The following is a 17075-nucleotide window of genomic DNA, read 5'->3' as shown; positions in this document are numbered from 1 at the left end:
TTGTTTCCAAATTGTCAAGCTGCGTGTATAAAATATATGTATACCTCAAGCTATGGAAACGAATATGTTTTTATCTCATACATTTGAATTTGCAAAAGGACATGATCAACTGTGTAATTTTGACCGTGCCTAATAAATAAGAAATATAATGGTTAATGAATAACATGGAAAAAGTCTTGAATATGTATCTTGTAAGACGGTCTCACAAATCTTTATTTGTGAGACGGGTCAACCCTACCAATATTCACAATAAAAAGTAATACTCTTAGCATAAAAAGTAATATTTTTTCATGGATGACCCAAATAAGATATCTATCTCACAAAATACGACATATGAGACCGTCTTACATTCATAGAGCAGAGTCAAAACTCTTAATTCAAGGGCTACGTTGGCGATACATATTTATTCACAATAGCCAACACAATGTATTACATGAAAAATTATAGACGGTCGCTTCATCGCAACCATCTTAATAATAAAGCAATCGATCCCAAAATTATATTTATTTATTTTCGAGCATCCTCGCATTAAGAAAATCGCCTTATTTCATAACATTGATGTGATTAACTCCCTTCATTTTTTTTTTATTGATCTATGGAGTCACATAGAGTGGAGGGGATTATGCTCTAAGCACGCTAATTAATATTTAAATGTGAGTGGCCGGTTTCACACTAAATATATCATTTGATTTGTTAATAATGGTAATAATTAATAAGCATAGATTTGGAGCGGAGTGGAGTGGGCGCATGTACCAATTTGAGGAGATGATGAGGTGAAAAGTTTTGACCGATTATTAATTAATCAAGATTTGTCACACTCACAAGGGATTTTAACATCCATTGACTTGGACATTACAAGGAAAAGATTAAGACAAAAACTTTTGGTTTTCCAAAAAATTTGAAAGTCTTTGAAAATTATTACACCATTCGATGTGCCCACCAACTTAACTTTTGGGTTTTGCCTCCTCATTACCACCAAAACTAACAACTCGATAATGAGGTTTTTACCACTCGAGTCGACACTCCACAAAAAAAAAAAAATATATTTTTTATTTATATATAAAAATTGTAGATTGTAGGTTAAATTCTTTGAACTCCATGTCATCAATTTGTGCGTCTTTTGCTTAGAACAAGTAATCACAATACTCGAACAAATTAAAATTTGGTGTAAAGACGAACTTTGTCTTTTTCTACCAATTATCGGACCTTTTTTTTTTTATTTTCTTTAATGCGACAAGGATAAAGAAATATGTCTCGTCTTCATCATGGATAATGGTCACTTGAATTTTAACAAGGTTTCCAAACATACAAACCGAATGGTCTGCATGCGTTAAATTTTATCGGGTTGACTACTGTCAAGGGAGAGTTTATCATTTGGTGTGAAAAATCCAATTGTATATTCTTGTTTCATCTAACATTTAAAAATGATTAGATTTATATATTATCGAGCCAGACCGTTAAACAAGCTATTATTAAGTCGAGCTCGATAATTAGCTTTCCTAGCCTTTTACACAGAGTCTGAATTAAACATCGGATAATTCTCGCATCCGTTCACCTGTTTAGCAAGTGTAATTAGCATAAACTTTTAAACAACCTAAATAACAAAAAACAATTTCCAAACAAACTGTAAGTGGACACCATTTAAGTAGTTGGAGGAGAGATAGGTAATGGGAAAAGAGTGGGATTTCCACACACAAAATTTGGGGGGAAACAAGTGTTAATTAGTGCAATCACTGCACGCTCGAGACAGACAGCCCCACTATTCGTCTCGCTGCCTCTTGTCTCCTCTATCGACTGCCATTATACAAGTGCTGCACGCCTACACTACATTTTGTAACCATCCCTTGTACAACCATCCACACCTATCAAAACTATATCATTTTCACCACTTTTGGCCTTTGCTTACGCTTGAATTAATTAGATGGGCAAAAAAAACAAAAATCTAAGTTTCAATTCTGTTAAATATTTATACAATGTCTTATCTTTGACACGAACCAATGAGATAAGAATTAAAAAATTTAGATGATTTCTCGATTTTTAAAAAAGAAAAACGTTTGATTTGACTCGAATCAATACTAACATTTGTTGCATGTATATATAAAGGAAAAAAAATTCTTCTTTTTTTAAAAAAAAAATTGGAAGTAGAAAGAAGCAGTCTCTAAAAATAACTTCAATAGGAGATTCATAAAAATTAGCAAAATGGGTGAAAGCGTGTCTGCTGCATGTATTATATGCAAGTATTCACATCAATGTGGCCCCCATTTTTGTCACGCCCTCCAATTAATATTTTGCTACTAACATTATTATTATTATTATTATTTTATTTATTTATATTATAGCATTATTTTGTTTAAACAAAAAAAGAAAAGAAAAAGACGCGCATGCTTATATATGAAACGTGGTGCTGCATCCCGTATTGCAACAGTTGGTACGTACTAGTTCCACCCTACTCCCAATTATCTCACTCTATATTCGTTGTTTTTTTAAGTATACACGAATTTGGCAACGAGTGAACATGGATAAAAATAGATAATCTAATTAGAAATTGGATAAAATATATCAAAATGTCTCTGAAATTATACTTGAGTTGGTGGAACAAGTGAATATTTGATCAATAATAATTTTTTTATTCTCCGTATCAATATTTTCTCGGATGAGCTTGTTGCATAAGATTTCCTCAGTGATGTTCACATGATTAGCTCGATTTACAGGTTAATGCGTCAGTCAATGAATTTATATTATATGTATATTATAAACTCAATATATATATATATATATATATATATATATATATAGTTTTGATATGTTACACACTTATGTGAGCGTCGAGGATATGTTACTCACATATTTGATGTAACGCTGCACATTTATCATTCATGCTTATATAAATACCAATGAAATGACTTGTATATATTGTACGTGGAGACGGTTTAGTCCAAGAAGAGAGCCAACTTTACGGATTATTCCTTCCTACCCTTACAGGGTTCCTGCAGGGATACATCCAAGGGACAGAATTTTTTCTGGCCCAATTTTTTTTTTCAAAAATTTTTTCCCCATGAGATTGAATCCAGCCATTGATCCTTGGAGTGGGCACTACCCCCACACCCAGAATCGAATTTACCCAACTTTACTCACCTTGCCGGTTGCCACCCTAGGAAGGCGGCAACCGATTTAATTCAAAATTTTTCTAATTATGTACTTCACAAATGCTATATCTTATCGTGTATTTTATTGATTATATTAACTTACATTTTTTCTTACTGAATATAAAATTACTCATGAAAATAAATAAATATTTTGTTAGTCATTAATAATTTTGTACTTGATAAGAAAAATATAAATCAAGATATACATCTAGAACTGCACTCGATGAAATTATATAATATATGAACCTTTGACTACATATAACAAATCTCATCAATTAGCTTAAAAACATTTTTTTCTAATAAGACATTATAAGGTTGAGGGAATTCTTGAGTCGAACATGGAAATATGACGTCGAAAATTTATTTATAATTCAGAATATAAATAACAAAACAATATATTTTATTCTACAAAAAAAAGGAATTTTATATTAAATAAAAAGGTAGGATCCACTACTATTTAGGTAGTGATTATTACAAAAGGACATTATATAATATATATATATATATATATATATATATATATATTATATATATATTTATATTATATATATATATTTATATATATATATATATATATATATATATATATAGTACATCTCTCGTAAAACGATCTCATAAATCTTTATTTGTGAGACGGATCAACCATATCGATAATCACAATAAAAAGTAATACTCTTAGCATAAAAAGTAATATTTTTTCATGAATGACCCAAATAAGATATTCGTCTCACAAAATACGACATGAGACGTCTCACACAATTTTTTTCATTCAAATATTGGAATATGGGCAGGCTTCCACTTGGGTAACTACAACTATAAATGACACGCAAATTTACACTTGGATTTTCAGGCCTTCTCCTCCTAATTCCTTTGTTTTGGTGCTTTGTTCTGTTTTTTCCCAACCAAAGTTTTATAAATACAAGCTACAAATTTGAGAAATGGGTGAAGCTGTGGAGTTCTTTGGTTACCCAAGTATTGAGTACTTCAAAACCACTGACTTGATAATGGAGCAAAATCATGAGATTGAAGATGATTCTTGGTTCGAAGAAGAAATCGACGTCGATCTTAAATGGTCGTTCGCTTTGAATCGGTACGTACGATGATATTCAATCCGATGTAAATTCATTCGAATTTTACAGTTTTAGGCAAGCAAATTAATTTTATCCTCCATTTCCTCTGCAGAGTGTTGCACAAAGGAACAAGTGAGTACCAAGATATAGCTCTTTTGGACACCAAACGGTTTGGGAAGGTACGTAGTCAAGTGGTGAAACTTTCTTGTGTATTCGTATCAGAAATTTTTTGTAATGAATTATTTTGACGTGTAAATTTAAATATTTTATTTTATTTGATTGCATGCAGGTTTTGGTGATCGATGGGAAAATGCAGAGTGCAGAAGTTGATGAATTTATTTACCATGAATGCTTGATTCATCCTGCCCTCTTGTGTCACCCCAAGTGAGTTTCTATAGTCAATTAGTCTCCCGTTGTATATTTCGTAAAAAAAAAAATGGTTATCGTTGAATATATATCTAAATAGCTCTGTGTGTGTGCGCGCGCGTGCGCGAATTTATTCGATGATATGTTTGTTATATATATGTGTGTGTAGATTTACTCGATCATGATATGTTTGATTGTAGCCCGAAGACGGTGTTTATTATGGGAGGTGGCGAAGGATCTGCTGCAAGGGAAGCGCTCAGGCACAGATCCATTGACGAAGTAGTCATGTGTGATATCGATAAGGTACTTTCACTCGGATAAATTTTTATTTATCTATTTTAGGGAGAATTGTTTATTTTTCGGTAACGTATCGCTTATCTTAATCTTGATTTTTGATAGAAATTGTTGACGTGACATTACACACTTACATCAATATCACATCGCAAAAATGACAAACTATCAATGAAACAGAGATAATAGACAAATATTGAAATATGACAACATACAAAACCAAAATTGCAAAGAGACAAACATACAAGATAAAATATATAATTTTCCGTTTATTTTACGAATACACGAATACATAATTGATATGTAAAGAAAATATAAATTTAAAGCATACATTTCATACAAAAATTTAGTTATTGTTACATATCTGTGTTTGACATATTAACACATAAACATATAAAATCAAGTGTTAAAAAGATAAAATGATTGTTGACAGGGCTAAATTGAAGCGTTACAATGTATTTGACTATTTTGTAATGAGTTCATTAGGAAGGGGGCATGCACATTCATAATGACGAACAGGTGTGGTAGCACCATTTTCTTAAAGTAGATACTTGGATAGGATACCAATTAATGATTTTTTGAATATTTTTTGGGTCATATTTGTGCCCTTTTGTCTCCTACTTTGATTGGTATCAAGGGGGCACAAAAGCACTTTTTCTATTCATTTTGTCTCCCAACTTTCGATTAATCATATAATATAATATGAGATCAAATGGTCAAATGTGTACTCCACTTGCAGGAAGTTGTTGATTTCTGCAGGAAGCATCTCAGTGCAAATCATGAGGCCTTTCGGAATACTAAGCTTAACTTAGTGATAAATGATGCCAAGTAAGGATTACCAGATCTTTGCCGTGAATTGTTTTCGAGGTTTTTGACATGGGAAATTATTTGTTTAAAATTTTGGACTAAATTCTTGCTGATTTTGTTCAGAGCTGAATTGGAGAAAAGGGAGGAAAAGTTTGACATCATCGTGGGAGATTTAGCTGATCCAGTTGAAGGAGGGCCTTGCTACCAGCTGTACACAAAATCCTTCTACCAAAATATTTTGAAGCCTAAGCTCAATGGCAATGGCATCTTCGTGACTCAGGTTGGTCTTTACTGTATTTGGTTGGACATTTTCAACTTGCAGTGAGTTGGCATACCCCTGTATATTTCAAAATCTTGGATGGTTTCTTGATTAACATGCATTAGAGAAGTAAAATTGGCTTTGTCTCAAGGATCTAATGGCTCAGTGTTGGTTGCATATTGGTTCTTTGACGATTTAGAAAACACCTAGTGTAGCAAATACCTTAAATATTTAGGCCAAGCAAGAATGTGCCTGCACTTTTGATTCAAATTCACCATCTCTGATATATTGTGTGTATAGGCTGGGCCGGCAGGGGTTTTCACTCATAAGGAAGTCTTCTCATCAATATACAACACAATAAAACAGGTTTTCAAGTGTAAGTCTCAATATTTTGAATCCTTTCCTTTTTAAGGCCATTCAAGTACAGGAAAATCACTTAAATGGTAAGTGTAAATCATATAAATGACTCTATCCATTGGTGTTCGTGCAGATGTCCGTGCATACACAGCTCACGTTCCATCATTTGCTGATACATGGGGATGGGTCATTGTAAGTACACCTAAATGCCTGCTTTATTTATAATTATACGACATATTTGATTGAAGATTGACGTGTTTCGGGCTATATTTAGGCCTCTGATGAACCGCTCGGCATTGAAGCCAAGAAGATGGACAAGAAGATAGCAGAAAGAATTGATGGAGAACTGTTGTACTTAAATGGTGCTTCGTTTGTTGCCTCGACTATTCTGAACAAGACAGTCGCCAAAACGTAAGCAGCAGATCGCCTCTGATCTTTTCCTTGAGCGTCCAATTTATACTGCTAAGACTGGCATGACTCAGGGACTATTTTTAACCAACGCAGGTTGAAGAACGAGAGTCATGTCTACACAGAGGATAACGCTCGGTTTATTCATGGCCAAGGCGTCGCTTACCGGATTTAAAGCGAAGCTAGGGGAGGGAGGAACTTCTGTTGTACAGAAGAAGCAATGATATGAAATAGTATGATGCTGTAATTGCTAGAGGCAAACGGCCTTGGTAAATTTAAGCTGATAAGTGCTTTTTTATTTGGTTTTTATGCAATACTGGAAAATCTTGAGACATTAAATCCCTCCGTTAAGCCTCTTAAATTGCATGCTATGAAATTATTGTTATTATTTTTTCAATTTAGTTAGAGAGTGCTTGCAACCATATAAAAGAAAATCTTGGACACATTTTTTTAAGGTTGCAAACACTCTCTTAATAATCGAATCAAACATAAATCTTGAATTCTTGTAATTTTCAAAGCAACTGAAGGAATCAAATACTAGTACTTTTACAGGCATCGTATCCAACTATTCCGCATATAACATTAATCCCCCCCTATTTGGTCAAAAAGTAACAAAATTGACCAAGTTAGCTTAACCCAATAGATTTAAACATTGAACATGCACAAAGCCAAACCGCAAACGCAAAATAGATAAAGTAACATAATTTCCAATCAATGATGTTTTTACTTCAGAACCGTTGGTTCTTTTCAACCAAAAAGCAACTTATACAACCCCCGAAGAACTTGTTTGATTTAACCAAACTTACTCTTAAATCCAAAACGAGTTGTGATATTTTCAACTTTCCCTTGAGAGAGAGAACGGCTAGTGGAATTCACACAAGTGATTCATGCAATACAGTAGCGGAAAACCATTAAAATCAATGGGTATAAATCCATGGAAAAAAAAATTCGTTCTGTTCACTGTATCCTTCTAATTCCTTCGAATATCCCATTAAAACAGTCTCATTCACTACGGTTGGGAATAGCAAACAAAAATGATCAAGAAACAAGCAGAACGCCCCACTGCAAAAATTCACGGCAGTGGAAACTCATGCAGCTAGTCAACTTAATTAACTCTCAACCATTTCTTGTCTTCAGAAGCTAGATTTTATTTCCACAGCTCATGGGGGCTCATTAGCACCAAACAGAGCTGTCAGTTTCTTTGTAAATGAATCTTTCAGCAAGATGCAGATGAGAATACTCATTGAATCACCCATAAAGAACAAGCCAAATGGTTTCATTTGAAGTCTGTGCAAGTATTAATACACGTAGAATGGAGCGGTGCAAGATAAATATCAACTTCAGATGACAAAGATTGGTAATGTGAACTTGTACAATGCTTCCCAAATCATTGGCTCATTTCTGGTCTAGTTGCTATTTTTTGACTCAATAAGATGAACTTCTTGGGGAAGAAGATAGTATCCGATAGCCAGCTCTTCGAAGATTTTCTTCATCTCCAAGACGATTTCGCTTTTCCGTTTGTTCTTCTCTCCAAAATCTTGAAAGTTCATTGTATGATTAAATATCAGAGCCATCTTTAACTTATTCACGTTCTCGATCTCCTTCACTATCACACTGTGGTTAGGATGCCAAAGCTGGGGATTTTTCTCAATGTACCTAGTTATTCATGATACGACAGTAAAAACACAAAGAATTTTAACGCCACTGACACATTACAAGAGGATATAGGATAGTCACCATTTCATTTTATCTTTCAATGTGCCTATCTTCTCAACGGGCGTCTTGAAATCAATGGAGAAATCGAGTTGATCGCCCATTTCAGGGCTTCTGTAGAAATTACTAATTGGTTTGGTAGCCAAGACAGAGTTCGGATAGAATATCTTTTCTTTATCAAATTTAAGAAATACGGTTGTCAAGATATTCATCTCTTCTACAATCATCTGTAGACAATTTCAAGGAAATAATAAAAAAAAAATGAATTAGAGATAATACTAGAACAAAAAAAATGATGTGACCAACTCGGGAAATTTACCTGAACGCCGTCTATGACACATCGGTCACCTACGTCAAAAGGATGCATCACAAATACAAAAATAATAGCTTCGAAAATGGTCTTGCAAGTGTTTCCAAACATAAAGGCTGCAAGAACAAGCTGCGATGAGAGAAAAACGAGCACTTTGGTTGTTGCTATTCCCACCAAGAGAAGCCATACTACTATCATAATGATAATAAGAATCCCAGTAACAATTTTGTTCAATTGCTTTACAGCGGTTTTCGTGTCGTTTAAAGCATGAGCTAGAGCTTTGCGGCCTTTATAAACCTTCACCTGCACGACCATAAATGTGAGTATTGAAAGAAGTTTACAATTTTCAATAGCTTAAACCATCATATAACTACTGACAATTGCTTCACAAATAATGAATTGTACTTTCCACAACGAGAGTTCTTCCAATAATTCTACGAGATGAGGCTAGAAACTCATTGTCACAATTTAGCGGAGCTGAGAAAAGGCCAGACTTACCACCCATTCAGTTAAAACTTTTCTGTCAATTTGCCCAGTCTCAGCCACATCAATCATTGGAAATACAACATCGACCTCTTCTTTAATCATGAATCTCCTAAGATCCAGTTCATCTATGTACCTGGTCATTTAAAAAACGTAAAACAATACTGAAAAAAATGTCACAAAATAGACATTGATTCTTCAAACCATTTTCTTTAATTTCAAAAGATAGATTTGCTCACTTGGATCCAGGTGGAGCTACATTCAAGAAAATGTAATAGGCAGCAGCAATTGCCTCCTCCTCATTGGTTATCTCCTTATCTGTCTGTTCATTACCTCCATAAGCACTCTCATCGATTACATTTGAAAGAGTGGTCAGCCCTGAATTAGATATCATATCGACCAACATTTTTATGGTCCATGCCGAGACCTTTTCTTGTTTCATCTGATGGAGTTTACTCATATCAATTACTTCTTTTTCTTTCTCTTTCTTTTCTTTTCCATCCTTCCCCTTCTTTGAAACCCGAAAACTGAATTGAGTTACATTACTGTTTGTTCGACCCAATATTGCTTCCGACTCCATAACTGGTGGCCCAGATAGCGTGAATAAAATGTACTGATGAAACATTGATTCTTGAATCCTGTCAAAGAATGTGTTCACATGGAATGAAGATGCCAAAATCTTCAGCAACAAAGTCTTAAGAAGCCACATGAATGAACCTATCAGTAGCGAAGTCATGGTCCAAGTGATGAAGTCCAAAATACGGGTGATTTTATGGGATCTCTCCGCCCCTTCTTGGAAGAGAAAAACCCAAGTGAGGAGAACAAGACTGAGCCAAACACAGAACTGAACGCTCTTCTTTAGACCGTAAACAAAATACAACACCTTCTTCTTCAGCAAAAAGTTTAACTCGATCAACAAAACCACAAAATGCATCAACAATTTAGTGACCAACATACCACTGAAGGTCACCAAAACAAGAACACACCACTTCCAAATTTGTAAACCCCAAACCATCCACTGTTGCAATTTATCTACGATCAAGCTAGCAATTAAACACCCCAGAATACAGAGAAACAGGAACCACTCGACCAGAACCTTGGTTTTCACTTTCCTATACTTCAGCTTCTTCCTGCTGCTTACTTTCTTGTATATTTCTTCATCCTTGTCAACTCCTTCCAAGCCTCCTGGGGACGCCATCAATGGTGTCTTTGGTGTAATCGGCACAGTTCTAGAGCTAACATTGTTAACGTCAACTTTAGTGTTTGGCGAACCCCGACTGGACATCACCCGTGAATCCATTAATGGTTCATCTTCTTCGAAAATCTTATCGTCGATTAGCACAGATTGTTCACCAAATCTAGATTTGGGTTTTGAGTAAACTGGCCTTGAAAGGGAAATCCGACGAGTAAGAGTCCCACTTTGTGGGATTTTGGGAGGCTTATTAGGGCTTGGACCGAACCTTGCAATTTCAGGAGACGGGAAACTTAATGTGACCGACTTTCGAGCACTCAAAGCTGAATCATTTGATGATCTATGAGGTGAACCAGCTGAAATTTTAAACTTTTGGTCCGTCGAAGAATCGGGAATCGAAAATTTTGAATCCTCTTCATCTGCAGGGATGTTAATGATCAAGTCATTCTCTTTTTTCTGGCCCTCCACCATGCTTATCTCTCCACTGGTTTTCGAAACTTTACCACTCGCATCCATTGCAATATGAAAACCTGCCAAACGAATATCCTGCTAACTTACTGAGTTATACGCACGAAATAAATCCGAAAAGAGTGAAAAGGTTCAAACATTCCCCAAAGTCAAACTCCCTTTTAAGAACATGATATTCTTGAAACAACTGGACATATAACTATGAATACAAAAGCTCAAACTTTCCCGAAAGTAAAACTCCCTTTTAAGAACAAAACATTCTCGAAACAATTTGACACATAAAATAAGAATATAACACCATATCCCATATGCATCATAAACAACAAAGGTGGTTTTTTCCCATCTGTCTTTCCTTTCTGTCAAGAGACGAGAAAAGGGTCCGCTTCATTACCAGAGAAAGTGACGAGTCACCTGAGGAATTAAACCTGATACAGATCCAGCAACGGGTAACAACACACAAGCCCGCTAAGTTTATCTCAACAAAAATAGCAGTGAAGAGTATGAGAAAATATGGTTTCAGCAGGACAAGGCGGCAGCAGGGAGGAGCAGGTGACAAGGGTAAATTTTTTTGTAAAAAAAATACTAAATTAATCGAAAAAGTAGCTATGGAGAAATTTGAACATGGAAAGGCGTTCACATTTCATTGTAATGTATCAATGTCTAGAGGAACATTAAAGGAAACCAACTTTAATAACCAACTTTAATACGAAGATCATTAGCCAAAGTTGCTGTCGAAATAATTGGAGCTTTTGTTAAATATTAAAAAAATAAATAAATAAAACAAAAGTATGTCTTTTGTGAAACGATCTCACAAATTTTTATCTGTGAGACGGGTCAACCATACCAATATTTACAATAAAAAATATTAATCTTACCATAAAAAGTAATAATTTTTCATGGATATCCCAAATAAGAAATTTGTCTCACAAAATACGACTTGTAAGATCATCTCACACAATTTTTGCCACAAAACAAATAAGGAATTTTTTGACTTATCTGAATGATTAACATAAATATAATATTTTAAAATTTGAATAATTATCTTTCTCACAAGTTAAATAAGACAAGTTAATTTAATTCATAATTATCATAAATATTAATATTTTTTATATAAAAAAATTATTTTTTATGAGTGTTTTGAGATATTTCGGATTTATCTTCTTAATTATGTATATCAATTTATTATGAAGGAATTGAAAATAACATTTCTCACATTTGAGATTTTGTGTCTATCTGCGGCATAATAAGATTATTAATGAGGCTTAACAATATGGAATAAAATCCATAAAAAATGGGATATATTTATTTCGTGTCTAATTTTATTGCTGCGAAATTCAATGTAATTCGGAACAAATAAATTCCAAGATCTATTATTACCTTCAAGAATTCGAGTGCCTCGAACTTGAGTGGAAAAAATATAACGGGTAATTTACACGTCCCTTCTGCCCCCAAGCCAATGAATGTCTAAATATCTCACAATATTCAATTACACAAAAACTCGTAACCTCAAATCAACTTATAAAAAAAATATTAATTTTTATGTCACATTGGAGTCTTTTATAGCGAAGAGTTGAAGTTTGCACATGATTTAGGTTACGAGATTATCCCTCTTAGGGGATAAGACATCAATCATTTTAATTCATCATGGGTAGGGACACTATTTCTGAGATAATAACCTCTATACGAAATGTTGATATGGATAAAAACGAGTTGTTCGTATAGCATCTACTAATATTACCGAAAATCTTGTTAAAATACTTTTCCGCGAAGGTTTTATCGAAAACGTCAGAAAACATCAAGAAAAAAACAAATCTTTTTTGGTTTAACCCTGCGACATAGAAGGAATAGGAAAATACCCTATAGAAATTTTTTCAATTTAAAACGGATCGGCCGACCTGGTTTACGAATATATTCTAACTCTCAACGAATTCCTAGAATTTTAGGTGGGATGGGGATTGTAATTCTTTCTACGTCTCGAGGTATAATGACAGACCGGGACTTCTGTCGGTCCCCAGACTCCGAAAAAGTTTATGTTGTTATTACGATCCGTCAGTACGAAACTATAAAGCTGAGCTAGATCTAGGCTGCAGGAGAGCACTTCTAGGCAATCCATCTCACATATGTAAATTCATAAAAACTAGTAAAAGATGCACATGCAATGCATGTGCTGTTATTATTTTTAATTTCATAAAATAATATTAAATAATAACACGAAATTATTTTCGATTTAGAAAAATTGTTCGATTTAAAAGGGAAGTTTTATTTTGATTTTTTTCTATTTAAAATATGAAGTTACTTGAAAATGTTTTTAGTATGGTAAGAAGGGTAATTATGGAATTAAATATTTTGGTGTCCTCAAAGGTAGTTATTCTAAGGTCCTCACACTTAATATAATAGTATAGATATACTAAATTCATATCATTTTAGTTCAAGTAAATGGCTACATCATCCAATAAATAAAATTGAATTTCTTTGTTGCTCATTTATCACCATCCAATTTTTCAAATGGCAGCAACCTTTCATATTCAATTAATTAATATTTCATTACTAAAAAAATATAATATTAAACAAATTTTTAGTTAAAGAAATTAATTCCATTTGTAAAATATTGTTTAGTTAAGAATGATCTGTGTGTTCTTTAAAAAAAAATGAAAGATATGTAATTATGTATAAATTCGTGTGGAGTTATAATATTTAAAACTCGGATTATCAACAAACAACTTATCCAAAAATATAAAACTTGGATTATTAAGAAATCTGTTTTGTAAAAATTTAAATTTATCTACGCATACATTTAGCTTCAACAATTTGTATATATGGCCCAAGATTAAGCTTCAAAACGAATCGATCCGAGTAAGCGAGCCGGTGTGCGAATATTTTGCGTTGGCTCGATAAATATTTGATTCGTATTCGAATTTATCGAATTCGAACATGTTCGGACTTTTTTTTTAGTCGAACTCAAACCAAAATTATTTTGTTCGATAGTTCGCGAACAGCTTACGAGCCTTGATATCTTATTAATGTATAATATAATTATAAATTTTATATATATATACATTTCGAGCTTTCGAATCTTCATTGTCGAACCTTACTATCTAAACAATAATCCAAACAGCTCGCGAATAAGTTTGAAGATTTGGAGTCGAACTCGAACAAAAAAATAAAAATTTTCGAGTTTCGAACCGAGATCAAACTCGAATATATTTTATTCAATCCGAATTCGAGATTTAGATTTTTACTAATAGTCTAGTCGACGCGGTTCATTTATACCCCTTTTAACAATATGGTTTATGATATTAAAAAACTTATTGGACACACAAAGTTTTATTTATTTAAGAATTAACTAGAATGTAAAATAAATTGACACATTTAAAAGAGTAAAGGAAGATTTTGATGATTAATAAATAGTACAATTTTTAATAAAATTAAACAACTATAGTTTTATGGTGATTCCATTCCGATACCTAATAATAAATATAAAATTATAAAGAAAATTTTAATTTGATAGGTTATATCTTTTCCTAAATATAAATTTTATTCAAATCAAATTTCATAACAAGCTATTTAATATGTAATCAGTGAGCATATGTTGCTTGCTTTTACATTGAACCCGAAAGAAGCCGAAAATAATTTTACTAATACTTCCCATTAATTGTTAAAAAGAAAATAAATTATTCATTGCAATATATATAAATTGTAATAATTATTTATTCTGAGCATTGGACCGTTATGTTACAGTCTCATGAATTTATATACGTAATATGAGTCTACTTATTTCATATTTAGAGTAAAATATAATAATTTTAATACAAAAAATAATTATTTTTCATAAATCGAAACGAACCGGAGATCCGTGTTGAAAATTGAACTAAGATGTTATGTGAACTCGAAATTTCTTGTAAATTAATAGTAAGAAACAAACGTGTAAGTTATGGGAATTGAATTAAATACCATTCCTTTGAAAAGTAATTAAATTCAACTACCAACGGACAACAAAACAGGGATGCGAATTGATTGTGTTGTTATATTTTAAAAAACGACACCGGTTGAAAATAGAAAAATACGAAAATCTGACTTCTAATAGAAATTTATAAAAAAAAAAATCCAATTGGAACATAAAAAGACACGAATTTGAACATGATAAAGGTGTTGAAATTTGATAAATATTGCAAAGAGATTTTTCCTTTGAAAAGTAATTAAATTCAACCACCAACAGACAACAAAACGGGGATGCGAATTGGCTGTGTTGTTATATTTTAAAAAGGTAAAAATTTGTGTGAGACGGTCTCATGGGTCGTATTTGTGAGACAGATATCTTATTTAGAGCATCCATGAAAAAGTATTACTTTTTATGCTAAGAGTATTATTTTTTATTGTGAATATGGGTAGGGTTGACACGTCTCACGGATTACGATCCGTGAGACGGTCTCATATGAAACTCAGTCTTTTAAAAAACGACAGCAATTGAAAATAGGAAAATATGAAAATCTGACTTCTAATAGAAACTTATTAAAAAAAAATCCAATTGGAACATAAAAAAACACGAATTTGAACATGATAAAGGTGTTGAAATTTGATAAATATTGCAAAGAGATTTTTTTACTAGTTGTTTGATTGGAGTTGACGGGGTTTATCATCTCTTCCCTCCTAACCTTTATTCAAATTCTTCACGGTAACAAGGGTTTTGTACGCATATAAAATAAAATGGGCCAAACTCAAACTCCAACGATGGGCTTCGTTCTTGTATTTTCTTAGGCCTACAAAATTTAAATTTTGTGCCAATACTTCCAAATAAAAACAATCACTTTCATTCTGAGTTCCATATCTTCAATGTCTATCATATTTTTACAATTTAACATTTTTATCCCTCCAAGAAAATAATATACTATTTCATTATATTTTAATGTTTTGTAAACTCTTAGGTAGTGTTTGGTTCAGGTGATTAGGAGGGATTGATTATTTTATCCTACCTAGTCAATCGTTTGGTTGGCGTGATTATTTAACCAAGTCAATACCTCCTATGAATGATTAGGTTATATTAGGTGGGTTAAAATAATACCTCCTCACCCCCTAGGATTATTTATCCAAATCTTAATCCTTCCTATTTCCAATTTTACCCTTCTCCTATATCCAAACTCACCACCACTTTCCGCAATGACCGCCGCCACCGGCCACCGCCCGCCGCCGCCGGATGTCGCCGGCCGTCGCCGGAAGACCACCCACCGTCGCCGTCGTCGTCGCCGCCGCCACCCACTGCCGACGTCGACGGCCGCCAGACCACCCACCGGCGGCGTCACCGGCCGTCGCCGCCAGACCACCTACCGTCAGCGTCGTCGCCGAACTGCCGCCGCCGCCGGAGCGGAACAAAAAAAAAAGAAGGGGCAATTTTGTCCTTTCATCAAAAAATTCAAAATTATCTCACACTTAAAAATCATACCAAACATAACACCATATAATACATTCCTACAACAATCATTTTCTTTATCATTTACTTACTAATCATTAGTTTATTTTATCCTCCAAACCAAACGCAGCCTTATAGTTTATCATAAAGACAAATAATGTAAGGAGTTTATCCTTTAATTTCCAATAGTTTTTCTTTAGTTTTCTTGGTTCTTGGTATTGTATTTATTTAGAAGATTAGAACCTCAAATTTAGTATCTACCGTTTGATTCATAAAAGCTATTTTTTTATTATTTCCGCTCAAGTTGGTGTTTTCAGCACCTGACACGACCGCAACTTAAAAAATTTATGCAAACACTCATATATTTAATTATTTTAAAATCTATCGGTATATAATGAGTACTTTAAAACAAATCTTACCCGCTTCGAGATATCGGAGTGCTTGGTTAAGCAATTCTATGAGTTCGTTACCTACATCATAAAATAAAATGAGAGATGTCGGGATGCCCGACATAGACACTCTTATGCTCTCATTTTTTTTAAATTCAGTGCTATGGTGTTTTGAAAGAAGAATAAAGTGAGAGACGTCGGGGGTGCATGCTCTCATATTTGTTATTCGGTACAATGGTTGAAAGAATAACTTCGGCCTCGAATCGGATAAGATTTTTTTTAGCTGCTTTAGTATCCAATATCTTATATAAAAAAAAATTAATCTGCAAAAAATATACATGGTTTGATCATACTAGTAAATATTAATGTTTTGATAAATACAAAACAATGCAGACATAAACCTATAGAAACG

At 33.4% G+C, this 17075-nt stretch overlaps 2 protein-coding genes across 7 annotated transcripts; one reads left to right on the top strand and one right to left on the bottom strand.

The window, feature by feature from the left end:
* The first annotated feature begins 3957 nt into the window (after window positions 1-3957).
* LOC140834373 (thermospermine synthase ACAULIS5) lies at window positions 3958-7101 on the top strand. Its single transcript, XM_073199209.1, has 10 exons — window positions 3958-4236; window positions 4329-4395; window positions 4506-4600; window positions 4783-4885; window positions 5613-5701; window positions 5804-5960; window positions 6240-6315; window positions 6430-6488; window positions 6571-6707; window positions 6801-7101. Exons 1-10 carry the CDS (start codon window positions 4085-4087, stop codon window positions 6877-6879), a joined length of 1014 nt encoding a protein of 337 aa, XP_073055310.1. The 5' UTR covers window positions 3958-4084; the 3' UTR covers window positions 6880-7101.
* An 833-nt stretch (window positions 7102-7934) lies between these two features.
* On the bottom strand, window positions 7935-11534 carry LOC140834370 (mechanosensitive ion channel protein 10-like). Of its 6 annotated transcripts, none has more exons than XM_073199204.1 (6): window positions 11262-11534; window positions 9450-10948; window positions 9226-9346; window positions 8737-9030; window positions 8442-8644; window positions 7935-8360 (listed from the first exon to the last, which is right to left on the bottom strand). In XM_073199204.1, exons 2-6 carry the CDS (start codon window positions 10916-10918, stop codon window positions 8111-8113), a joined length of 2337 nt encoding a protein of 778 aa, XP_073055305.1. In that variant the 5' UTR covers window positions 10919-10948; window positions 11262-11534; the 3' UTR covers window positions 7935-8110. The 6 variants fall into 6 exon arrangements, with proteins under 6 accessions (XP_073055305.1, XP_073055303.1, XP_073055304.1 ...); XM_073199202.1 differs by having other exon boundaries at window positions 9450-10932; XM_073199203.1 differs by having other exon boundaries at window positions 9450-10932; window positions 11282-11534.
* Window positions 11535-17075: the final 5541 nt, after the last annotated feature.

This window comes from Primulina eburnea, chromosome 6 (assembly GCF_022965805.1).
Source record: "Primulina eburnea isolate SZY01 chromosome 6, ASM2296580v1, whole genome shotgun sequence".
NCBI lineage: Eukaryota > Viridiplantae > Streptophyta > Magnoliopsida > Lamiales > Gesneriaceae > Primulina > Primulina eburnea.
The sequence above is the reverse complement of the archived record's forward strand: the minus strand, read 5'-3'. Positions and strand labels throughout refer to the sequence as shown.